Genomic DNA, 22,880 nt, shown 5'->3' with positions numbered 1-22,880 from the left:
GATGAACGGGGCAGAAGTTCGAGGCCTCAAACTAGGTCGTTCTTTTTTTAGGCGAGGAACCTTGGTGCCCTGTCACCTTCGATCACATTTCTTCATAATCTGATAATTAGCAATGGGCTAGACTTTGTCACATATTTCTTTCCTCTGAGGAAATGGGACCTTGGTTGTCGATTAAGCCGCGTCTTTGACTAAGGGTTCTAAATCCACGTAGTTAAAAACTTTATATTTAAAAACTAATAAAATATTGTCGACGTCCTGTTCCTAATTGCTACATTTTCAAAACAAAGATAATAACTTGACTGAGCAAAACACATCCATTTCAAAGCTCAAAGACCATTGAATAAATGATATCAATCTTCCTAAATTTCCATTTCTAAAAAAACAGCCCAGCCAAATTGTCTTTTCGAACGTCCCAGTTTTGCTTGCCAAAAATGATCGCCGTTTAACGAGTTCTAGACCAACGATTCAATTCTTGTAAGAAATATCATCAATCAGCGTTTGGTAAACAAGATTGAATAACAATAAATCAATGGTAAAAATGGTAATGGTTGCATGAAATCAAGCAACATTGTTCAAGAGGTGGAAACCTTGAAGTGTACAGCCTTCAGGTATGACTCAAGCTAACATATGAATGCATAAGGAACAGGACGTCGACACGAATTCACAAAGTAGGTTACCCTTACGTTGTGGGGAACGGATAGAGTCTAGCTGTCGTTTTCGATCATTCGTACGAGGGAGGGAGCATTGATTCAACCGGGCCAGGGCAGTCGAGGGTGTCCCCGTCAAGAAAATAGTGTCCCCGGTTGTCAATTAGATCGCATGTGCGCCGCTTAAATGGCTGCAGAACTCAACGTGACTGAACGTTGTAATACGTTTAGAAAAGGGGGAGAGAAGCCTAGGTGTACGGCTTCCGTGGTGGTCACTGTCGTGTGCAGTGCACCAGCTGCTCCCCTCGTAGCAGTCATGAAACTTTTATATCGTTGCACGGCCGAAAAACAGCGTCGTTCAGTCGGACCACGGTGCTTCTACTAGAAACTTTCCGCTCGTCAACATCAGCCTGTCTGACTCCTTTGGATAGACTTTCTATCAGTGGAAAATACACGGAACTAGTTGATACACTAGATAAAATCCAAGAGAATCTTCGATCAGGTTGTTTACCGTGGACCCAACGTTGATAAACTGGGCTACTCTGGATTTGATTCGGAGCCAAACTCGTGAATAACAAGCACGAACCCTGTGAAAGTTAAAAAAAGTCATTCATAGTTGTTTCAAGTATTGGAAGAAAGAGAGACACATGCGGCTAGGTTCTGATAAGGTGATCAATAATACGTTATCAACATGCAAAGTGCGTTAGGAAACATACCCAACTGCAATACCTTATCGCTGCATTATGAGTGACCTTCTATAATCTCAATATTTTTTTAACAAACAAACGTTTAAAATTGAAGGTGTCCATAATGAAGTGATAAGATTCTTTGCCTTCCTTATTTCAATTGTCTATATTCTTCTTGCATCTACTTCAAAATGTGTAAAAATATTTGTAAAAATGGTAAATAGGACATTTTAACTAAGGAAAGCAGTTATGTAGTCAGGTTGAAACTAAAAAGAGTAACTCTTTAAGAAGGTGAAAGATTCTCTGTGGATTCAAAGTGGAGCACGTTGCTATTAACCTGAAATGCGGCCGACGATAATCGTAAACACACACGGGTGGAAGAGCGTGTTCCCGGCCAATTGTTATCCCCGTAGTGGCCCTTATCACGCGATTTGATAGATCCGATCGGAACGAATGCGGATAACGCGTTCTCGGTGGATACTCGTCACGATAAGTAGCGTGTCCTGCGTGATCCTGTCGTCTTCGACGCGATCGCCTCCTGATTCGACTCACGAGCCCTTGGGGAGCTACGGAAGAAAATCATGAGACTGTATCTTTCTGGCCGATAAACGTGGCAAATAAAAAGAGTACCACCTGAAGGAGAAACGGTAGCGGACGCTCGATAATGGCGATTCTTATAGCTGGAATCGAGCAACTCGTGGGGTTCTTGTGCCCCTGAATGGCTTATCGATTAAACACGATACAATGACACGTATCGTCTCGGCGATAGCACGCCTACCCTTATGTCTTTTCTGAAGGTGAACAAATTGTTGAACGACGCCCTTTGCCACGTGTACCGACGACGATGACGTTATCTAAGGTCGTGGCCTTTCTCAGTCTTCTCCATTTGGCGGCAGCCATCGAAGATCAAACTGTATGTCCCAAGAATAGAAGCGTGTTTGAAATTCCTGGTGATGCTGTGTTATCTGGTAAAATGGATCTCTATTAGGATACTTGGAAATTATAAATGATCCGCTATTACAGAAATGTATAATTCTAGTGTTCCTGGATGTTAATCACGGACCATATTGCAACAGTACATCCATCAAGGGTCTACAAGAAATTTTCACGGCCTCTTACGTGATACATGCTTTAAATAAATACGAATTCATATCTGGATTTACTCTAGGTAAAGTAAGAAATTTTCTAGCTCATTGAAAGTTTGTAAAAATCTTCAACTTTAGGTCTGAAAGTCTTCGACACCTGCCACGACGAGATGACTGTGTACAAACAGGCATTGCAAACGGCAGTCGATTCCGATTGCGAGGATCGTTACGAAATGGGGATACTGTTACCATCGGAATACTTGGCGATTCTAGAGCCACTTCGTAATTACAGCATATTACCGATCAGCACCTACGACGAGCAAAATTTAACGAAACCTTTGATCAGTCTGATGGTACATTACCTGACCACGAGATTCGAGACGGTTGACGTAGTGTTAGCCAGCTCTGGCTACGCCGTGAATTTGTTCCTGGACATGACTAAAGAGGCTGGAGTTTGCGTGAAGCGTTACGGTGATACTTTAGAGTTGGATGAAAGTGAAACGGAAGTTGTGATCGCTGTGGTTGGTCAGAGAAACGATGTGAGACAGTGGATCGAGAGAGGAGAGAAGCTTCAAGGAGCTAGGAAAACCTGGGTCGTCTCGACCCTCGATGGATCCAACGTTGACGGTGAGAACACGATGCTAGCTGAAAGATACATATCAAATGAATCATCAGTTTATCAATTTTACTCCGCTAATATTCTATGCTTCAGACCTAGTTCCTCCAGGCTCCTACGTCATCAAAACTTCACCGTTCGACTTGGAAGTCCTACAGGAAGCCTCCTCGACGGAGGAGTTTCTTCAGGCAGCTAGCAGTTCCGTCATCTACTCGCCGCATCTCCTTGGCATCGGTAAAGCGATCGTCGAGCTGGCGCAGTTGTTACAGGAGCTACACAAAAGAAATTGTCCTCGAGGAACGGAAGGTTCTTGCGTGATGCCCAGGTTCAGCACTCACTCGAAACTGGAGATCCGAAACGCGGACGTGTACAACGCACTTCGCATTCTGCCGAAATCACACTCGATCAAGTATATCGTGGCGATGAAGAGCCAGGAAGAGCTGATCGATACAGCCGTATACAGGATCGAACCGGCTAACTCGAAGTTCAGGATCACGCCGGAATCGAGGGTACCCAAGATGCCGAAGCTGTGCGTGAAGAAGTACCTGAAGAACTGTGAAGACTGTTCGAATTTCAAGAAGAGATTCGGCCCACGCGGTGTGACCAAAGGTTTGTTGCAAATCCATTTACCATTTTTCTTAAGTCTTGTAAAATTCTCTCAGACCTTCTTCAACATCTACTCCTCTTTAAAAGATAACAAATTCACCTTTCTACGGGCCTCTTCATCCCCTTTACACACAAACTCCCCTCGAAAGGGTAGTTAAAGCGTCCCGATAGCCGGAGCTCTTAGATAAGGCGACAGATTTCCGCTTAAAACAAACTCTCCGGCTTCGACACAATGGGCCAACTAACGTGTATACGTGCACGTACGTGTTGCAGATACACTCGACAGAGGTTTATTAAAGCCGGGCAACTGGATAGCAATTTTCCTGACGATGGTTGTGTGCGGCACGTTCGCCTGCGGCGTGATCGCCGTCTTCATTATCTACCGCTTCATCGTCGAGGACGTTCTCGATGGGAATCCAGCGTTAACGATCGTACTGATACTGGCGAATGTTTTCACGTTGCAGACGGTGCTACCGTTCTGCATCAACGACGATTACATAGGCGCTGAAACGTTAAACTCGAGGAAGATCTTAGTTACAACGCTGGCATTTGGAATCGATTACTCCGTGATGCTGTCAAGAGCGTTCTTTCTCGTGTTCTCCAAGGGTGGTGTGTTCACAGCTCACATAAACGGATACCTGCAGGGATTGATGGTGTTCTTCATGTTCTGCGTCCAACTAGCCCTGTCCGTTATGTTCTTTGCGCTCAGTACCGATGATTCTACCGTGGTTGTGAGGAGTCTTACTTTCATCGCTTTGCTAAGTAAATTTAATTAATTTTCCTTCTTCTTTAGAGTCTCTTCTAGTCCGGAACGGTGCATTAATCTTATCATCTTCGATTCATCCGAGCCTCCTAAGAAAAAAAGAGTATGTCAATGTTAATTGAAAAGTGGATTTGTATTAGGTGTAGAAATTAATTCAGTAGTTTTCTTTTATTTTAATCAAAGATTTATTTTTAAAAAATTCAAATGTAAAATATTGATTAATGTTAAAAGCAGCGAATTAATTTCTATGCCTAATAACTGTGATAAAAGAAGAAATGTTATATTCTTCTCGTCAACAAACCATTTAACGCGCAATCTTATTTTTACCGTCCTCATGGCCAAACAAACTTGCCTGTCTAATAACAAGCAGCCTAGAATCCTGCTGCGATGCTCGTATTTTTTCTCAGTAGGCAGCTACTATGTATATCCCATAAAAAGAAATCCATACTAAACCATTTCCAGGCTACGATATATTTCTACTGGTCACTCTATTCGTCGTGTGCTTCTTCATATCACGATTGCCACGAAATTATCGGGAAGGAAAGTGTTTCTTCGGTACCTCGATCGGTCTGTTAATCACCTGGGCAATCTGGTTGACCTGCTTCATCCTTGTGGAGCCAGAATGTCGCGACATGGTCGTCTGTTTCGGCATCATTGCCACGGCGTACTTAATCATCATCGGTGTGCTGATACCGAGGACCTATTACATGATTAAACACCTAGCTAGGGGAAAGGAGTTTGGACAGAGATTTGGATCCGGTGATCTTGTTGCTGATCCAAGGATTAGTACTATTGGCAGACAGGTCAGAATTATGTGGAAATATTATGTCAATATCATTCTTACCTGACGTTAACATTTTCTTTTTATTTTGTAGATTATCGTTTTTAACTGCAACCTTGATTTCTCGATACTTTCCTTTTCTTTTTTTCTGTTGAATAAAGAAAATTTACCTGTAGTTATTACACCTTTTATTTTTTTACCCCCTTCCTCCATACTTGAAAATGTGAAAACTTCTGAGAGAATTTTATCTGCACAGACTCGTCCGTTTTACGATTACGTGCACCCAGCTGGAGGAAGTACAACGAATTTACAGGTGACATCTGCGTACCCCAATTATTACGGTAGCTCGAGTCCGAATCAAAAGTACCTGGGTCCGTACAGGAACTCCGACACGAGGAGAAACCCTGGATACAACAATTACGGATATCATTCCGAAATGCGAGAAGTGAATAACTCTTACACTGTACCTCAAGTCTGCATCGAGGATGCGGACGTGAGATTTTTTCATATTTTTTCGTCGCTTCTTTTGTCTAGCACAGTCGATTTATATATCACGCTTTATTGTACATATAGCTTCTCTGTAGCGATACGAAAAAAAAGATATTTCTTAAAGAATTTAGGAAATAACCTTTCCAGTCAAGGACCAGCCCCGTGGAACGGAACCACGCGAGCCTGACGTACGCGCGTCCCAAATGTCACCGGAAACGGAAGACCAAAGACGAAAAAGAGTGCATAGAAACCGACGTGTACATCGAGGGTAACTACCCATCCGCTCGTAGGATACACGACGAGATTTATCCTGCGAGATCCTGCAGTCCTAGGCTGACTCAAACCGAGGCGACCATCCGCGAAGAGGACGAAGAGGACAATGTGACCAGAATAACCCGATTCTGAGCCGGTGTTCATATCGTAGTCACGGGACGCATAGAAAAACGTCCCCGCGACGAAATAAATCACAAGTTCCATCCCATCAGTCGACCCTCGTGAAGAATCTATTTCTTTTTCATCCGATGTTTTGTAACGAGAGATGTTCCATAGATTTTCATGGAGTTCTTCTTCTGCCTAGTTTTCTATTTAACTTCCTGTTAAACGTAATACAAAAATTTTCAATTTAAAATTCTTCAAAATATTCTAAAGTGTATTAATCAACGAAACTATAGAGAAAAAATAAAGTTTGATAAAAAAATTTCTTCTACGTGCAGAATTTTCTAGTACTCTCGAACTGTCCCATTATCGGTGTAATTAAAGTACAAAACGAAGCAGACCTCTTTTGTGAGAAGAAAGGACTCACGGTGGAGGGAAGCAATTTCGCCTGTTTCCTACCGAAAATTGCATTATTGTCGATCGTAATTCCGCAATCAGGGCACAGGTGTATGCTCCGGATGAATATCGATGACAGTGCCGTAACCGGAAACCAGCGTTGTTCGCAGTGGTCCGTGAAGCTCTACAATAGAATATTAAATAGTTCCTGAAAATTGGATAAACTATAAATAAATTCTTCTTTGTAATAAATATCAATTGAAACGCTCCTATGTATTCCAAATAATTATAATTACCAGTAGCATCGTTGAAGAAAGAAAATCCATCATGAAGAGATCTACTCATCTCTAGCATCACAGAAGATGAAGAAAAAAGAAAATTTAAAGACGGAGGAATATCGTTCAAGGTTTCCCCAGGGTGAGATCCTGCTAAGGATCCTATGCCCCGTTTTACTTCCGCCCCATGTGGCCAGTGTGAAAAATAACGAAACGACGGTGGCTGGTGGTGTTCGATAAGCAGCACCATAATGGCGATAAATCGAAAAGTGCAGCGGCTCGTGAACAGGGCCCGAGCAGAAGCAATCGTCCAATTCGCATTTTCTGAAAAAGCTTCTGCGCAAGGACGAAGCTTTCTGCCTGTATAAAAGCACGATCGTGGCTGGTTCGCTTTCCAGTCACGTATACTGCCCTGTTTCTGCTATCGAAAGAGGAATTCAAAGGGTTTTCCTTCTTCGAGTTCAACCGCGTACGTCTTGATATGGAGAAAGAATGTCCTTGGAAGATTCGAGTGCTCGTAATCGTGTGCTAGCCGGCTTCGCTTCCTTAAGGATTCGCATAAACATCCAAAATGACGATGATCGAACAAGAGAAGAATTCACGGGTCATTATCGTCACTGTTGTCTATCTGAGCCTCTTCCTGGACAATGTGTTGCTCACAGTTGTTGGTAAATAGATTTGCTCAAAGTGATATCGATCGTTTTATTGATCTATGGAATATATTTCAGTGCCGATTATTCCCGATTACCTTTGCACCCTCGAAGGAAACTCGACGAGCAACGAAGACGATGAAAACGGTCGAGTAGGATTATTGTTAAGTTCCAAGGCGCTGGTACAGTTGATACTAAATCCAGTAGTGGGTACTCTTACCGGTACTCTTGGGTACACGAAACCATTGTTCCTTGGAAACTTGAGTCTCCTATTGGCGGCAATGCGTGAGAATTCATTCATTTTCTTTGATAATTTCAATCTTCTGTCAAAAAATTTCATTTAATTGTTAAATATTCCAATTAACGTGTCAAAGTTTGTAAGAGAAATTCTATTATAATTCTTGTAGTGTTCGCGTTTGGACAAACTTACGAGGTTCTATTTCTCGCTCGAAGTATCCAAGGCATTTCTTCCGCGTGCATTGGAGTTTCCGGGATGTCGTTGGTCGCATCTCAGTACACAGAAGAGGATAAAAGATCGAAGATCATGGGTTTCGTTCTAGGAAGCATCGCGCTGGGTGTTCTCGTTGGATACCCGATTGGATCCGTGCTTTACGATCTCGAGGGAAAAATGGCACCTTTCTTATTGGTGTCCTGCTTCATCATCGTCGCCATATGTACACATTCACTTACTTTCCTATCGTTTCAAAGAAATTTTACATGATTGAAGAAGACTCTCTTGTTTAGGTTTGCAAATTTTCACTTTGGATGATGAGACCAAGACCAAGGTAAGTTTTATGGAATTGATGTTTTTAAATGTTTTCAATAAAAGTAATAAATATCTTCAGTCCAGCGAGCAGAAGGCATCATGGACGCACTTGTTATCCGATCCACACATACTCATCATTTTTGGGGCTATATGGTGTTCAACTTCACCCATGGCGATCTTGGAACCCTGTTTACCAATCTGGTTACGAACTCATGTGAAACCCAAGGTTAGAAATCATTTTTCCATAAATTAATTAAAAATGAAATACATAAAAGGAAAGCATGTTTGTTGTAGAAATGGCAGCTAGGAACAGTGTTTATTCCAGACAGCATTGGATACCTGGTTGGGACCAATTTCTTTGGCGTGATAGCTTATCGTTATGGCCGTAGTAAAGTCGCTGTTCTGGCCATGTTCGTCGTTGGAATAAGTGCCATTTTAATACCATCCGCCATTACAATGTCTCAGTTGATAGTTCCTCATTTAGGAATGGGACTAGGTATCGGTGTAGCTGATGCAGCTCTGGTACCATTGTTGGCCAGCTTGGTGGACCAAAATGGCGACTATGGTCCCGTTTATTCCATTCAACAGGTGGCTGTTAGTCTGGCCTACTCTCTTGGTAAATAATACACATGCAAATATTGAATATTGAAAAATCCATAAAGCAATGTGTAAATTTAAGACCCTGTTTAAGGACCTATCGTGGGCGGCGAAATGGTAAAATCGATTGGATTCCAATGGGTAATGCGGATCGTTGGATTAATGAACATTGCTTACTGTCCTCTGCTAATATACCTCACTTTGGAGAGGAGAAAATCAATGGCCCAGGACGAGGAAAAGAAGGATTACGAGACCTTTAAAAAATCCGTGGCCAAGTACGAACGGTTCCAAGAGTCTGACGATGATCTCTGATTTAACAAATAATCCCTGTTTTATATAAAGTTAATCCTAACTGCAAGGGAAAGACCAGATTAAAAGTACAATGAAATTAATGAAATATTCTCTAGTTTGGAAACAACGAATGAAAAAAGGACTCGAGTTACCATTAATTACCATATAGTTGTATCATCAATTTTCATAGATAGCCTTTTTGAATTTGTACCCGTGGAACACGGAGAAACAACATTACCGACATCATTGTACTTCCACTTAACTGTACCATGGACGGTAACTCGGCTTCGTAAGTTATAACGAAGTAAATTACCATCCCCCGAATTGCTAAGTAACGTCCCGAGGCTATTGCGCCAGCTACGACGGCATCGTCCAACCAACTTCCGGAATTGAAACGAGCCTAGTCCGCATAATTTCGAAATTTAAAAAACTTTTCTTCCCAACGATACCTGTTTACATAAAAAAAATTCTTAGTGTTTGGTAAAATAAAATATTGTATAGTTGTTTATTAGAAATAAAAGGAAAATTTAAGATACCTATAATTTAAGTCCTTAGATTTCTTATGTCTCTTAGACTTTCTGAAATTATAAAAAGTATAAGATAAAAATTATTATATAATGTTTAGATTTTGTGGAGGCTTTTTTTTCTCACTTGCTTGTACTAAATAAGGGAAAAGCTTCCACGTGGTAGCACATTTAACGCGGATTTCAAACAAGGTAAACGTAAAGTGTGCTTGACACTCAGCCGCGCAGTCGAACGGCTAATTATCTCTTAAATTGCTCACAAGTGAATTAGCGGTGCAATTACGGGAGCGCGTGGCAGTAATGTGGAAGCGTTGATATTTAATAATGATCCGCTCCACGCGAAATGGACAAGAGGCGTTAAGCTGAAATACTTGATAAGCCGACGGTATAAGGCAAACGCGGCTTATTTACTATAAAACGAGACATAAATTATTGACGTCAGGGGATATTTTAGGCAATTTAATACAATGGGGTGGTTAAATGTCAGAGGAGAATTTAAGATTCATAATCTGAAAATCGATTCACCCGGGTTATTTAAATTGAAAAAGAAAAAAAAACTAATTTAAGAACTTCAAACGAGGTGTACGTAATTTCATCGTTTCACTTGGGGGAGAAGATATCCCGGCGTCTGAAATGGAATTGAGAGCATAAAAATGGCAAACAAGATTAAAATACATAGATAATAGCAATTATGGAGTTAAATTCAATTTCAAGGTATTATTAAATTATTAGTAAGAAGAAGGATCCTATCATCGGGTTTATTAATCCTGAGACCTGAAATATATAAAGTCGATAACTAAAATTAACATTTAATAATTATAACAGCGGGTGTCAATAAACGTCATTAAGCTCCTTTTTTTAATTACCTGTCTAGAGTATTTTTCCTTTGAGAAAGCGACGTTACACCGTCACCCCTCGTATCGAATCAACCCCAACGATTTCCAGAAGCATGCAGAGAAACAAAATGTGCGCATAACTGAACAAAGGGTGGCGTCCCACGCTGCTCTCCTATCCCCCGGACTAAGTTTCCTTGGAACAAGAAACATTACACTAATTGCCCTACGATCACAACAAAAATGTTACGCTATTTCTGTCCTTCAAACGAACGTAAAAAGTTCTAGCTAATTCTATACATAGTACCAGGGGGGTGCTTTTCCTTTCGTTATTATATTTTAATACTTTTATACGTTATTTAATCACATATTCTATTATTACTTTACTGTTTATACAAAATTCATGCGAAATAGTTTTCTCCAAATAAAGCTTGCGGTTTGAATTTTTTGGTAAATACAAAGAATTATCATTTTAAAAGAATGTAAATGGTCGTTTAGTATATTTACCGACTGTACACGGTGGTCGAGATTAAAAGAACGTAAATTAGCGAACGAATCGCATGCAAACTTAATCCTGGCAATTAAACGCAGCCGTGAAGTTGGATCGTTGCGAGCAGAGAACCATAAGAATATTAAATCCCTCGAGTGGGATGACTTTAACGTCGCCGTAATCCAACTATAACGTCGCTTAAATTATATGCCATAAATAGAAAATCGATGTTTACACCGGTCTAATACTTCTAGAAATAAAACACTCTATACCTCTGTCCTGGTTGCAGCAATCTCATTTCGCTATTGTATTACAAAAGTTCTAATTTAAAGAGCTCATTTTTTAAGCTTCTACGTCCAAAGATTTCAAAATCTGGTAGAAACCTGAAACAAAAATATTTTCTAAAAAACCAGAAAATAAGGAACGGATAATTTTCATTAATTCCTCGTTTTTACACAATACACAGGGAATGATCTTTCCCTTGAGACCCATCGTAAATAAAAGAAAGTCAACTTCCTTGGTAAACTTGTAAGAAGAGTTGAAACATGGACTATTACTACCGGTCAGTATCGACGTAAATATAAAAGTCGAGGAAAGGAAACTCACGAAAAGTTGTTCGCCGACTCTTTCAAATCATAACGACACTGGATTTATTCATTTCTCTGGTAGTACGTGAGGGGATCCGAATGGGAACGATGCCAACACGAGAGAAGAGACGGTGGATAAAATCAGCCAGCATTCAGGATTTCGATTAGAATTTAAGGAGGGAGCGCCCACTTATCTTCTTCCTCTTCCTTTCTTCTCCAACTCGGTTTTCCCCTTTTCACGAACGCTAACGAGCCACCGTACCACTCCGTTTCTGATTTTTCTTCCTCCTCCTTTTTTTCTTTCTTTCTTACGTGGCTGAAAAGCTTTTTTTTCTTCGGTTAGAGGAAATCCTCTCGAGACTCGCAAACGAGACGCAGATAATAAATGATTCTAAACATAGATGATAGAAAAAATATACAATAAAAATTATTTCATAGTTTTCAGGGACTTAACTTTTGAGCAGTAGCTGGCGAGCCTCCTAGACAGTAAATCTATTACTATAATGGTATAATTTAAAATAAGAAACTTGAAACCAGTCATTTTGACACCTGAAAGGTTTCACCATCCCACCTACTTACCCCCAATCTCTTACTTCAATCGAAGATCAATGATACCATAAAAACCACCATTGTGAAAACCTTTCTGAATCCTAAATGATAATTATCATCAATTTTATCCAACGATAAAACGACGAGGAAAATTTCTCTCTAGAAACTTGAGCAGAACATTGAATGCCGGTTCGATAGGATATTCGCAACCCCCTGGAACGATTTCTAGGAGTAGAAACGAGGGAAAGGAACCCTTTCTGACATTGACAAGTTTTCACCCCTGTACGTCGGAGCTACGAGCTAAGGGAAAGCTGGAAAATCCGATAGGGTAATTTCTACGAATTTCTATTCCATCAGAGGCATACGATGCCCCATGTTATTACCACGGTTCCAGCTGACACCGTCGAGATTTACGAGCTGTAAAGGTGCTTCCCTAATGGCGGTATCGATTTTTAATTCCCGATTCTCACTAAGGGTGGCCAAGCTTTCACAGGTAAACTTCCGGAGAAGATGAACGAGCATTAGACGCGAGAAAGAACGACCTATCAGCAGATTCTATAGCTCGCCTTAAAAAGAAGCAATCATAAATATAAAGAACATATTTACATCAACCCTCTCGAAAGAAAGATCGTTATCATCCCCCTTGGTACATCTTAGTCCATTGTTACAGACGGTATATAGTAATATTTCATTCTTTAGAGATCCTCAAAAGACTAACCACCCTGTATACGCGTCGGCACCCTTCGCAGCCAAAAATTTCGTCCCAGGGTATCGAAAGGGGATTTGACAACCGATTGGTAGCAGGCGAGATTAGCATCGATATAAAGGCAGCGAAGACGGCTGGAATCGATGCAGCGCTATCTTGCTATCAGCTGTCGGCGGTGGTCTGCAAAATTTTCGGTGGAAAATCGCGCGAGGCAGACACGAGGGATGCTGCGTCCGGGACCCGTACTCCGTTATCGATCTTCCAGCCATCCCTCGACGCGGCACACAGACGCGGAACGACGTCCGTGTAGCTTCAGCTACGAGCGCACGCACGACCCGTGGAAAGTTCGCGCTTAACATGCTCCCTACCGTGTCGGTCACTGGTGACCGACCAGTCTCCACACCTGAAATATATCGTGCAATTAAAAGAAAAAAAAAAAAGAAAAAAGGAGAGAAATTGAATAACATCGCTGTTATTATGAAATTAATATTACCGTTATTACTGTTATTAAAGTAGAAAATAAAGAGCTGAAATTCGAAGATAAATTCCTCGCACCCGCTTCGAATGTTGTGTGGGTGAAGGATGGTGAAGGTGGAACACGTGGAAGAGAAGCCTCCGTGGGATGAAGGATGCGCTCAGACATGTATGGATTCCTGTGGAAAAGTTTGACACATCATTAGGATAGTAGAAAAAAAAAGAAATCGTAGAGGAGGGCTAGCGTGGGAACCTTGGGGTACAAAACGAAGGGATGGGGGAATCTACTTCCGTTGGAAATATACGAGGACACTTTTGGCGATGGGAGATTGTACGGTTGCCTTCTGGTGGCTGGAAGTTGGAAACGAAACTGGGTGCTTTTTCTTGTAAACTTGGATTTGAAATATGTCGCCGGAGATTGTGATATATTTGGAAATATCGAAGACTGGGTATATGGTTTTAGAGGGTATATGGTGACTCACGGCGCTGTTCGTTTATCTTTAAGTTTTTCAGACGACAGGGTATACACTGTGGTTGAAAAATATATTTTATTGCATGTAGTTATTGATTAAAGGAATATTTAATTGTGATTTTATTTATTTATTATTTATAACCACAATCAAAACCGATAAATCTATAGCATAAACTCTATAATGATAAGTGTCTGACTTAACATTTACTTATTCTACTTAAACAGTATATCCCTCCAAAACAAACACCCATTTACCAACATGGATACCTATAATTCATTAGAATATGGTATCTAAGCATAAGATTATCAAAATAAAATTACTTAAGACAACCGCAAAGTAAGTGTCTGACCTATTGCTTACTCGTTCTACTTAAACAGTAGACTACAGAAATAAGTACTCGTTTAACCACAAACAATGTTTTCTTTTTAACCACAGCATCTACCTGAATGTACCCAAGATACTCCCACACCGTTTTCCCCACGTAAAAACGTGTATATATACTCTCTATCCTCACGAAACCGAAAGGCATCGCGTGTACCATCAATCACACCCAGTGTTTTTATTTCATCCGTACGGGAACACAAGCACCAAAGCTGTGTTCCACATAGACCAACATACAGGGTGGATCAGAATCAGTGAACAAAAAATAATTCAACGTGCTAAGATAAATTACAAATACATCATCTTCTCTTATATCGATACCTTTCCCAGATAATGAAATTTGAAAATCTGATAATTCATCCCTTTGACGGTTCCATATTTCATGAAATCTTGGACTTTTGCTCTTTATATCTAGCAAAATATTATTGATGGAATGATTCTTGAAAATTGTATTTTATATGTAAAGTAATTCTATACACTGGTTATACCAGCCGTCCTGACCCACCCTCTATACAAGTCGAAGACACAAGTATAACGACGTATGCGTGGGTACACGGTATACACACAGTGTCATCCTCCGGCTGCGAAACGGTCACGGATGGACCTCGCGCACACAACATCGACCCCGGCAAACACCAACCCCCTCGGTGGCGTGGTGTGCGTTCCACATAGACCGTAGAACGTACTCCGGGGAAAGTCGAAACGCGCACCAGTTTCCGCGTTCCGCCCGCGAGCACGCAAGCTCTACCAGGGCGAGGGAAACCTGTACGTATACGACGAGGCTGATAGACGCCTACATGCAGAACCTCCACGCAAACGAAGACGAGGAAAGCTTGCGCGTATCCGGCCAAGCTTTCGCGAACACCCGTCGGTTGGCCTGGCTTCAGTAAGCTCGGAGCTTTCGACCGGTTCAGTTCTATCCGCGGCTACGTCGATCACGAAGCCGCGTTATAGACGTAGAATCGACGACATGTGCGTGACAAGAAGCGGATTCTAGGTTTTTTTTTTTCAAAGAAGACTTTAAGAGATACAGCTGGTGGAGTGAATGACACTTGGTTGGGGGATGGTGGATTAAAGACTAGAACTAATGTGTCTGGAAAGAATAAGGAGTCTGAAGAATACCGAGTTCATCGGGTGACAAACTGGAATTGTAATATACGCTGGGTTCCTGTCTCGTTGCTTCGCTGGAATTGTGTTCTATACTGAATTCCTGTCCTGTCGATTCGCTCGCTGGAATTGTAATATACCTTGAACCACCCTCTCGTCGATTCCTCGTCTCATCGGTTTGGTAGCTGAAATCATGACACCACAATGTAAGTCCCAATCTCATGGGTTAAGTTGGAATTGCAATATATCTAAGTCCCTATCTCATCGGTTCGATTATTGGGATTATAATATATTCTAAATCCTCGTCTAATCCTGGTGTAGTATTATAAACACTAAGCGTGGATCTCAATAACAGAATATGCAATTGGAAGTCCAATTACAAAATCCAGCTGGTAGAATGATTGACATTGATCACTTGATTCCTCGCATAAGCCTTCGTTATAGCGGCTAAGTACTCGGAGGACAAAGTGCTGCGATTCAAGTGAATCAGATAGGCAGAAAAGGCTGGTGTGACAGATCCAGGAGGACCCTACCGGCGAGATGACGAGGAGCGGGAGTAACGTGCACGGTGCATCAAAGCATGCTTCAAGATCGATTCGAATACGGTGGAATCAGTTAGATTACTATAACGAAAGACGGATAGAAACGAGGGAAGTCCTGTGACTAGTCTGATTTCCGATCGTTTCAAAGGATCAGCTCTGAATAAAGATGACTAGGATCATCATTATTGGAACCTAACAGTGAATCGTGTCTGTACTTTGATTTTTCTTCAAAAGATCAACGACTATAGTTGCAAGAAGATTGTTGCAATGTTTGAAAGATAGAGGAATAGTTGTTTAGAAGTTGACGAGAAGTTTATTATAAGGATCGGTAAGGATGCCTGTGACAGTGGCGGCGCACAAACGATTAATTCTCGCTCGATTGCTGATCCAGGGATGCAGTAAAAGCGGTGCACGCTCGAAGGGCGAAAAGGGGGACGCAAAAAGTGTCAAAGAAGCAGCTTGATTGCATCTTGCGAAGTTTTTAAATATCGTCGACGCCTACCGTCCGATTTAACGCGGGAAGATCGATGGTAATTAAATCGTGTCACCTCCTGACGTCGACGACCTGGAAAAAATTCCGCAGATTATCATTCTGAAATATTACATTCGAAAAGAACAAGTGATAATCGAGGAAGCTTTTATCTTGAAACATCATGCAAACCTCTCACTGGATGATCGTTAAATTCTCTTGGGTATGTTTTCTGTAAAATTTCTTTTTTTAAACGGTCCCTAAATTTTCTAAAAAGAAATTAATTTACGCAGCAACATTTTCACGCTTCATCGAGGGTTAATGAAATAGGGTGGCTAAGCATCGTGGACAAAAGTAGAAGTTGATTTAACGGATGGTTAGACAGTTTCACGTTGCAGCCGGTTATTTTCGGCGAAGAATATCAAATTCAATCGTTTTATAATTCAGTTATTAGACGAGACGAGTTTGAGAATCATACCGAACGCTCTTAAAGAAAACATATAATGTACAATATACTGTGGCAGTCAATCTGTTAAATAAGTACTTTCAGTAACTTGAACAGTTAATGCGACTTTAATTAATTTAAAAAAAGAGCACGGTTAAAAATACTCCAAGAATTCCCCTTAGCTCTTTTTATTCCGCTTTTTTTTTGTTGAAGTAGAAAAGTCGATAGAAAGCACCGGTAGAAATTCTGTTATTAAAGTGGAACAAGTCCAAGGGAACACGGTCGAATACTTGTTTCAGGTCCGTGTCTCGGGTGCTCGTACGGCAGCTAGGAAAGTCCGTAAACTTTAACAAAGTGAAGGGGTTACAATGCCAAGTATCCTCTCGCCTCGTTTCCTCGAGCCGTTCCCGACTTAAACACGAAACGAGAACTACCTAGCCCGTTGCGCTCAATGGTAATTAATTCAGACCTAAGATGATATGGAGTCTGAAGACGAAGTGGACGAAGAGTTGCCGGAGGCGAAAGATACAGAGGTACAATGAGAAAAGGATGGAAACAAACATGAGATAAAAGCGCGTTCTGTACTGCGTGAAACTTGAACCCTTTAAACGCATTAGCTTATTATCCTAATTTTAGAAAACTAAATTTGAAATTTTTTTATAAAATCAGTCAACCTTGGGTTACCGGTGACTTACGCAGCACAAAACGCGTTTAGCGTTGACCCTACAAAGTCTAAGAAGGGTGTGAGAAATTCACCTGCTCTTGCGGTTCGTACAGGTGAACCGCAACGATAATTTAGAGAGATTCAAGACGATGAAAATCTCAACGAAACCAATGTCCTCGAAAAGCCCAGAGCGAAGCGAGTGCCAGTTGGTGGGCTCGCCGAGTCCCGAAGAGTCCCATGCGCCTGTCCTATGCAAGGATCCTGAAAAGATGAAGGCAGAAGAATCAAAATTACCCTTAAGTACGAGTACCAAGACTGAAATAAAAGAAAGCGACATCGCGAGAATATGCAGAACCAAGAGGATTACCTGTCAGGATACCATACACGAATACGACGAGGATGATGGTCTCACCATGGACAAGGTTGGAAGGTAAGATAGAACGAAGATCCTGATTAAATCAATATCAAGCAAATTTCAAATAGGCAATGCTTCGATATTATTGAAAGAGTGAAAATATAAGAGCCACTGATTCCATAAAATCGGTACCCCCAGGGCTTAAAATGAAATTAATATAATATTTACCATCTATTCCTTTAAAAAAAAGGTATTTGGAAGCACATCCAGAGGCAGCTGAAGCGTGGCTCCGAGAGAACGCTAGCCTGGAGCTTCGCCAACGACTACAAGGGGTGGCTGTTCCTCAAGCCAAGTCACCAACGAGGAACCTGCATCAAGAAGAGAATCTACTCAGTCGAAGCAAACGAAACAGTGTCACCTCCGACTTGTTTCAATGCTGGCTGGCTTCTAGTTCTCCAGCGAAACGCAGCAGAAGTCCCAGCAGGTGTGAATAAGATTCAAACATTACATCTTTTACATTGATCTCGTTTGTAACATTTATATAAAATCCAGGACCTATACGTCGCTAGTGGGACGAAGAGAAGAATTAAACAGATTAGACGAAAGTGATCTATTCATGGAATTGATCAGAGACGTGGCAAACGAGCTGGATATCAATGTCCTCTGTCACAAAATCCTAGTGAACGTTGGCTTGCTTACGCATGCCGATCGAGGGAGCTTATTCCTAGCTAAAGGACCTCTGGAAGACAGATACCTGGTCGCCAAATTGTTCGACGTGACGCAAGACACTGAACTCGAGGAAGCCTTGCAACGGGCGAAGAACGAGGAGATTAAAATCCCTTTTGGGGTGGGAATCGCTGGCTACGTGGCTCATACCAAAGAGATCATCAATATCAAAGACGCCTATAAGGTTCAAACGATTGGTTTTGGTGTCTATGTCTCAGAAACATCATTGTATCAAAGCTAATTGATCTTCAACAACTATTTCAGGATCCAAGGTTCAATAGTACTATCGACATGAGAACTGGTTATAAAACTACGTTAATCTTGTCGATGCCTATTTGCAACTACGAGGGCGACGTTATTGGCGTTGCTCAGATTATAAACAAGACAAATGGGAGCAACGAGTTTACCGACAAGGACGTCGAGGTGTTTCAGAGGTCTTATCCTCTAATTTAGTATAATCAAATAGCTAAGAAATATTAAACAGCATTTATAAAGGGAAACTGACCTCAGGTACCTAACATTTTGCGGGATCGGCATACAGAACGCTCAGCTATTCGAGCTGTCGGTCCAGGAGTATCGCAGAAACCAGATCCTCCTGAATCTGGCAAGGAACATCTTCGAGGAGCAGAACAATCTCGAGTGTCTCGTCACGAAGATCATGACCGAAGCTAAGGAGCTCCTAAAATGCGAGAGATGCGCTGTGTACCTTCTGGACCTGGACTGCGGCGAAGCAGTAAGTTCATTCGAGAGAACCAATACGAACAAGCATCGTTAATTTTATCTTATCGCTGTTGTAAGTAACAGAAAACGAATCAGTACAAGGACCTATTGAACTCTTTCAAATGAACAACGGGGAACATAATAAGAGATCCTAAGTTTCCTTTCAGGGACATCTGGAAAAAATCGTCGAACGACCTGGCAAGTCGACGCAGGAAAGCAGGAAACCATTGTCGAGGAGAGAGGTGAGTGACACCGTGGCACGTGTTACTCAGGTTCGTAAAGTCTGATGATCTTTTTCTCTTTCCTGGCGGCTCAGAGCAACAACATCGAGATGGAGGACATTTTCCAACAGCACGTGAGTCCTTCCTACAAAGAAATAGATAAACTATTATTAATAGATAAAGATTAATTTTTAGTAGAACCCAATTTTTAATCGGTTTAATTAGTTTTCAATCGATAGACTAGCACACAAAAGTCTCCTAATAGCCTTCCGGTCGATTCGAGTGTTAACTCTTGAAATACAAGACTCTTAACTTGTTCATCTGTTGCTTGCTTCATCTGTTGTCAGGCAACGAACGACAGCAACAAGTTTACCACCATCTTCGAGATGGACAACGAGACTCAAGAGGCCAAGGTATACAGACCTAGCGGAAACGATTTCTCAAAACCGTTGGGTCAAATCGCGAGGTACGTCGCAGCTACTGGTCAAATCCTCAACATCGGAGACGTAGCCACGTGGCTGAAGAAGGATGTCCAATCTGGAAACGAATCGATTAAGAGCATCCTTTGTATGCCCATAGTGAACGGTCAGAGGACTGTGATCGGTGTTGCTCAATTAATCAACAAGGTTATTGCTCTGTTTCTTTGCAAAGGTTCAAGATGGTTGTTGACAGGAATTTTAATGTACAGGATAACGGAACGTCCTTCACCGACTCTGATGTATCAATCTTTGAAGCATTCGCCATTTTCTGTGGACTTGGGATTCACAACACCCAGATGTACGAGTCAGCTTGCAAGCTGATGGCTAAACAGAAGGTTGCACTCGAGTGTCTGAGCTACCACGCGACAGCTAGTAACGACGACACCATCAGATTGACCTCTGAACCTATACCAGCCGCAGGCTCCTTCAATTTGTACAGTTTTACCTTCATAGATTTTGATTTAACTGACGAAGACACCTGTAGAGCCACTATTAGCATGTTCAAACAATGCAATTTGATCCAGAAGTTTCATATACCCTATGAAGTGCTGTGTAGATGGATCCTTAGCGTAAAGAAAAATTACAGGTAAGGTATCCTTTGTAATCTAACTATGGTAACGTAACAAAATCCTTAATTTTGTGAGGAAACATTACAGGCCAGTCAAATACCATAACTGGAGGCACGCGTTAAACGTCGCCCAAACGATGTTCGCGATGCTGAAGACGGGCAAGATGGAGCAGTTCATGACCGACCTGGAAATCCTGGGGCTTCTCGTCGCTTGTCTCTGCCACGACCTGGACCATCGAGGAACGAACAACGCTTTCCAGATGAAAACAGAGTCTCCATTGGCTATCCTCTACTCCACCAGCACCATGGAGCATCATCATTTCGACCAGTGTGTCATGATCCTGAACTCGGACAGCAACAACATCTTCCAGAGCCTGTCCATGGAGGATTACAGGAGGGTGATGAAGGTCGTCGAAAGCGCGATCCTCTCTACTGATTTAGCAGTGTATTTCAAGAAGAAGAATCGCTTCATGGAGCTAATAGACGAGGGGGAGTTCGACTGGCAGAGTGAAGAGAAGAAAGAACGTAAGAGAGATGATGTGTATTATTAGTATAATTGATTTAAGAATAATATTAAGGTGACCATTGCCTCAGACTAATAATGTGCTGACAAGCGAGGACATATGGAAAATTTGTATCCATGTATCCCTTCATTTCCAGTGCTCTGCGGGATGATGATGACAGCCTGTGACGTAAGCGCAATAGCAAAGCCGTGGGACGTACAGCACCGGGTGGCAAAGCTGGTAGCCGACGAGTTCTTCGACCAAGGCGACCTGGAACGATTGCAATTAAACCAACAACCGGTAGCCATGATGGACCGTGAAAGAAAAGACGAACTACCGCAAATGCAGGTCGGCTTCATCGACGTGATCTGCTTACCCCTGTACAAGGTCCTCTCGGAAACCTTCCCCTGGATCATGCCTCTCTACGAAGGCACCATGGAGAACCGGAAACACTGGCAAGACCTGGCTGAGAAAGTCGAGATGGGTCTGACTTGGATCGATCGCGACACAATCGACGAACCGGTCGAGGAATTCGTCTCGTACGAACCCAAGGACATCGAGTTCACGGTCACGACCCTGAACTGTGCCCACGCGGACAAAAAGGACGTTCCCGAGAAATCTACGTTAGGAAGATTCGCCTCCCTGAGGAAAGGCAGTCGCACGCTGAGCAAAGGGGTCAGACATCGCATCAGTAGATCCCTGTATACTAGAAGCACCCCTGAAGATGCAGCAAAATCCAAGGCTCTGATCCCTGACAGGAAGAGCCGTAATAAACTCTGTCTACTCATTTGACGGCTTACCTCGACCACCCTTGAAAGCATTCCAGAATGATGATCAATGATCGTTCTTCCTAAATTGTCAGAAGACAGATGTTGAATCTGCATATTGTCTTCTGTAAACAACAGGTATTGTTTACAGAGAATCCTACAGAAGGAGAGAGACTTTGAACAGTCTTCGAAGCTCCAATGAATCAAGGTCGATGAATAAAATGAAGCGTTTGCACCGTACAGGGGAGTCTGGTGCGAATCCACCTACCTCGAGAAACCCAAAAGGAATCAAAATAAAAAAGTAACGTGAAACCTTGCTTGTAAAATTCACTCCAAGACTGTGTTGTTTGAGAGGCAGGAGCGTAGGAAGTTACTCGGGTAGTCAATGGCTAGGTAGTTAGAAGGATGACTGGTTTAGGGGCAACCTTCGGCAATATGGCTCATAAACGAAACCCAGAAACAAGAATATGTTATAGAGGTGGCGAGGATGTGAATTCAATTTTGACAATCTTTTTTGTATTATATCTCCGATACCTTAGGAATACAAATTCGCTAGACGAAGAGCGCGACAGCGAGTGAATGGAAGAGATGTATTTGTGAGTTGAACGTGTGTCTTGATTTATAAGATGTAACCGAGCGACGGGCATTTTTATATACCACCTAAAAAGAAACAGAAAAAAAGAAAAATGATATAAGAAAAAGAAATGAAAAATTGGACTTCTGATGACACGTTTACGTTTCGGTTCTATTTTACGGAGAGAAGAGTTTGAAGAAAGGTGTTTGTGTCGGTGCAAGATGGACAAATGTGGATCCAAGGCGAATCGATGAATTAATGATTCCGTTGCGTCACAGGGCCACTCCAAAATCGTGTTTCTGACGCAGGATGCGAAAACGTGATGTACCTCCCGTGTCTGCTTTCCTACAGATCGGAAGTTCGAGTGGAACTCGAGGATGTGACTCACGTTCCTTACTTTATTTCTTGCTTTGCCTCTGTATTCCCTCGTTACTCCTTCAGTTTCCTTCTCGTTCAATGGGATACCTTGAAGAAGAAGAAGAAGAAACTTGGAAAAATTAAACTGGATGTTTTCAATTGACAAAAGTAAGAAAAGTGCTGGTAGATGATCTAAGTAACAGTTTGTAGAACAGGTATTTTTCAGGAAACGGACAAAATGCCTGAAACTATTTCGCACACGAGTAAATAAAATCTGAATGTGCTCAAACGCGAATGCTTCTTCTTCCTCCGTGTCTCTTCTTCCTGTAGAATAGAAGAAGCT

At 41.8% G+C, this 22,880-nt stretch overlaps 4 protein-coding genes across 13 annotated transcripts; 3 read left to right on the top strand and 1 right to left on the bottom strand.

Annotated features, from left to right (window-relative positions):
• Window positions 1-1,226: 1,226 nt before the first annotated feature.
• LOC114876799 (protein bride of sevenless) lies at window positions 1,227-6,349 on the top strand. 5 transcript variants are annotated; one of them, XM_029188627.2, is made up of 8 exons: window positions 1,227-2,301; window positions 2,373-2,501; window positions 2,557-3,045; window positions 3,131-3,643; window positions 3,914-4,402; window positions 4,866-5,206; window positions 5,441-5,629; window positions 5,821-6,349. In XM_029188627.2, the coding sequence occupies exons 1-8, from the start codon at window positions 2,178-2,180 to the stop codon at window positions 6,076-6,078; spliced, it is 2,532 nt and encodes an 843-aa protein (XP_029044460.1). In that variant the 5' UTR covers window positions 1,227-2,177; the 3' UTR covers window positions 6,079-6,349. The 5 variants fall into 5 exon arrangements, with proteins under 5 accessions (XP_029044460.1, XP_029044462.1, XP_029044461.1 ...); XM_029188629.2 differs by having other exon boundaries at window positions 5,826-6,039; XM_029188628.2 differs by having other exon boundaries at window positions 5,441-5,677; window positions 5,826-6,039.
• On the bottom strand, window positions 6,192-6,969 carry LOC123988177. 4 transcript variants are annotated; one of them, XM_046287272.1, is made up of 3 exons: window positions 6,741-6,779; window positions 6,476-6,628; window positions 6,192-6,266 (listed from the first exon to the last, which is right to left on the bottom strand). In XM_046287272.1, the coding sequence occupies exons 1-3, from the start codon at window positions 6,771-6,773 to the stop codon at window positions 6,255-6,257; spliced, it is 198 nt and encodes a 65-aa protein (XP_046143228.1). In that variant the 5' UTR covers window positions 6,774-6,779; the 3' UTR covers window positions 6,192-6,254. The 4 variants fall into 4 exon arrangements, with proteins under 4 accessions (XP_046143228.1, XP_046143225.1, XP_046143227.1 ...); XM_046287271.1 differs by having other exon boundaries at window positions 6,204-6,266; window positions 6,450-6,628; XM_046287269.1 differs by having other exon boundaries at window positions 6,476-6,969.
• Window positions 6,970-7,282: 313 nt separating this feature from the next.
• On the top strand, window positions 7,283-9,141 carry LOC114876800 (synaptic vesicular amine transporter-like). 2 transcript variants are annotated; one of them, XM_029188632.2, is made up of 7 exons: window positions 7,283-7,387; window positions 7,448-7,654; window positions 7,777-8,043; window positions 8,114-8,154; window positions 8,215-8,361; window positions 8,430-8,751; window positions 8,827-9,141. In XM_029188632.2, exons 1-7 carry the CDS (start codon window positions 7,291-7,293, stop codon window positions 9,042-9,044), a joined length of 1,299 nt encoding a protein of 432 aa, XP_029044465.2. In that variant the 5' UTR covers window positions 7,283-7,290; the 3' UTR covers window positions 9,045-9,141. The 2 variants fall into 2 exon arrangements, with proteins under 2 accessions (XP_029044465.2, XP_029044464.2); XM_029188631.2 differs by having other exon boundaries at window positions 8,114-8,361.
• Window positions 9,142-15,325: 6,184 nt separating this feature from the next.
• On the top strand, window positions 15,326-22,645 carry LOC114876789 (cGMP-specific 3',5'-cyclic phosphodiesterase-like). Of its 2 annotated transcripts, XM_029188607.2 has the most exons (14): window positions 15,326-16,017; window positions 16,081-16,381; window positions 16,903-17,136; window positions 17,381-17,697; window positions 17,873-18,106; window positions 18,175-18,532; window positions 18,613-18,782; window positions 18,859-19,081; window positions 19,236-19,310; window positions 19,385-19,423; window positions 19,637-19,915; window positions 19,978-20,354; window positions 20,425-20,861; window positions 20,997-22,645. In XM_029188607.2, exons 3-14 carry the CDS (start codon window positions 17,083-17,085, stop codon window positions 21,629-21,631), a joined length of 3,198 nt encoding a protein of 1,065 aa, XP_029044440.2. In that variant the 5' UTR covers window positions 15,326-16,017; window positions 16,081-16,381; window positions 16,903-17,082; the 3' UTR covers window positions 21,632-22,645. The 2 variants fall into 2 exon arrangements, with proteins under 2 accessions (XP_029044440.2, XP_046143149.1); XM_046287193.1 differs by having other exon boundaries at window positions 15,326-16,381.
• The last annotated feature ends 235 nt before the right edge of the window (window positions 22,646-22,880 follow it).

The sequence above is a fragment of the Osmia bicornis genome, chromosome 9, assembly GCF_907164935.1.
Source record: "Osmia bicornis bicornis chromosome 9, iOsmBic2.1, whole genome shotgun sequence".
Classification (NCBI taxonomy): Eukaryota; Metazoa; Arthropoda; class Insecta; order Hymenoptera; family Megachilidae; genus Osmia; species Osmia bicornis.
Note: the sequence above shows the minus strand (reverse complement) of the source record. Positions and strands in the feature narration are given on the sequence as shown.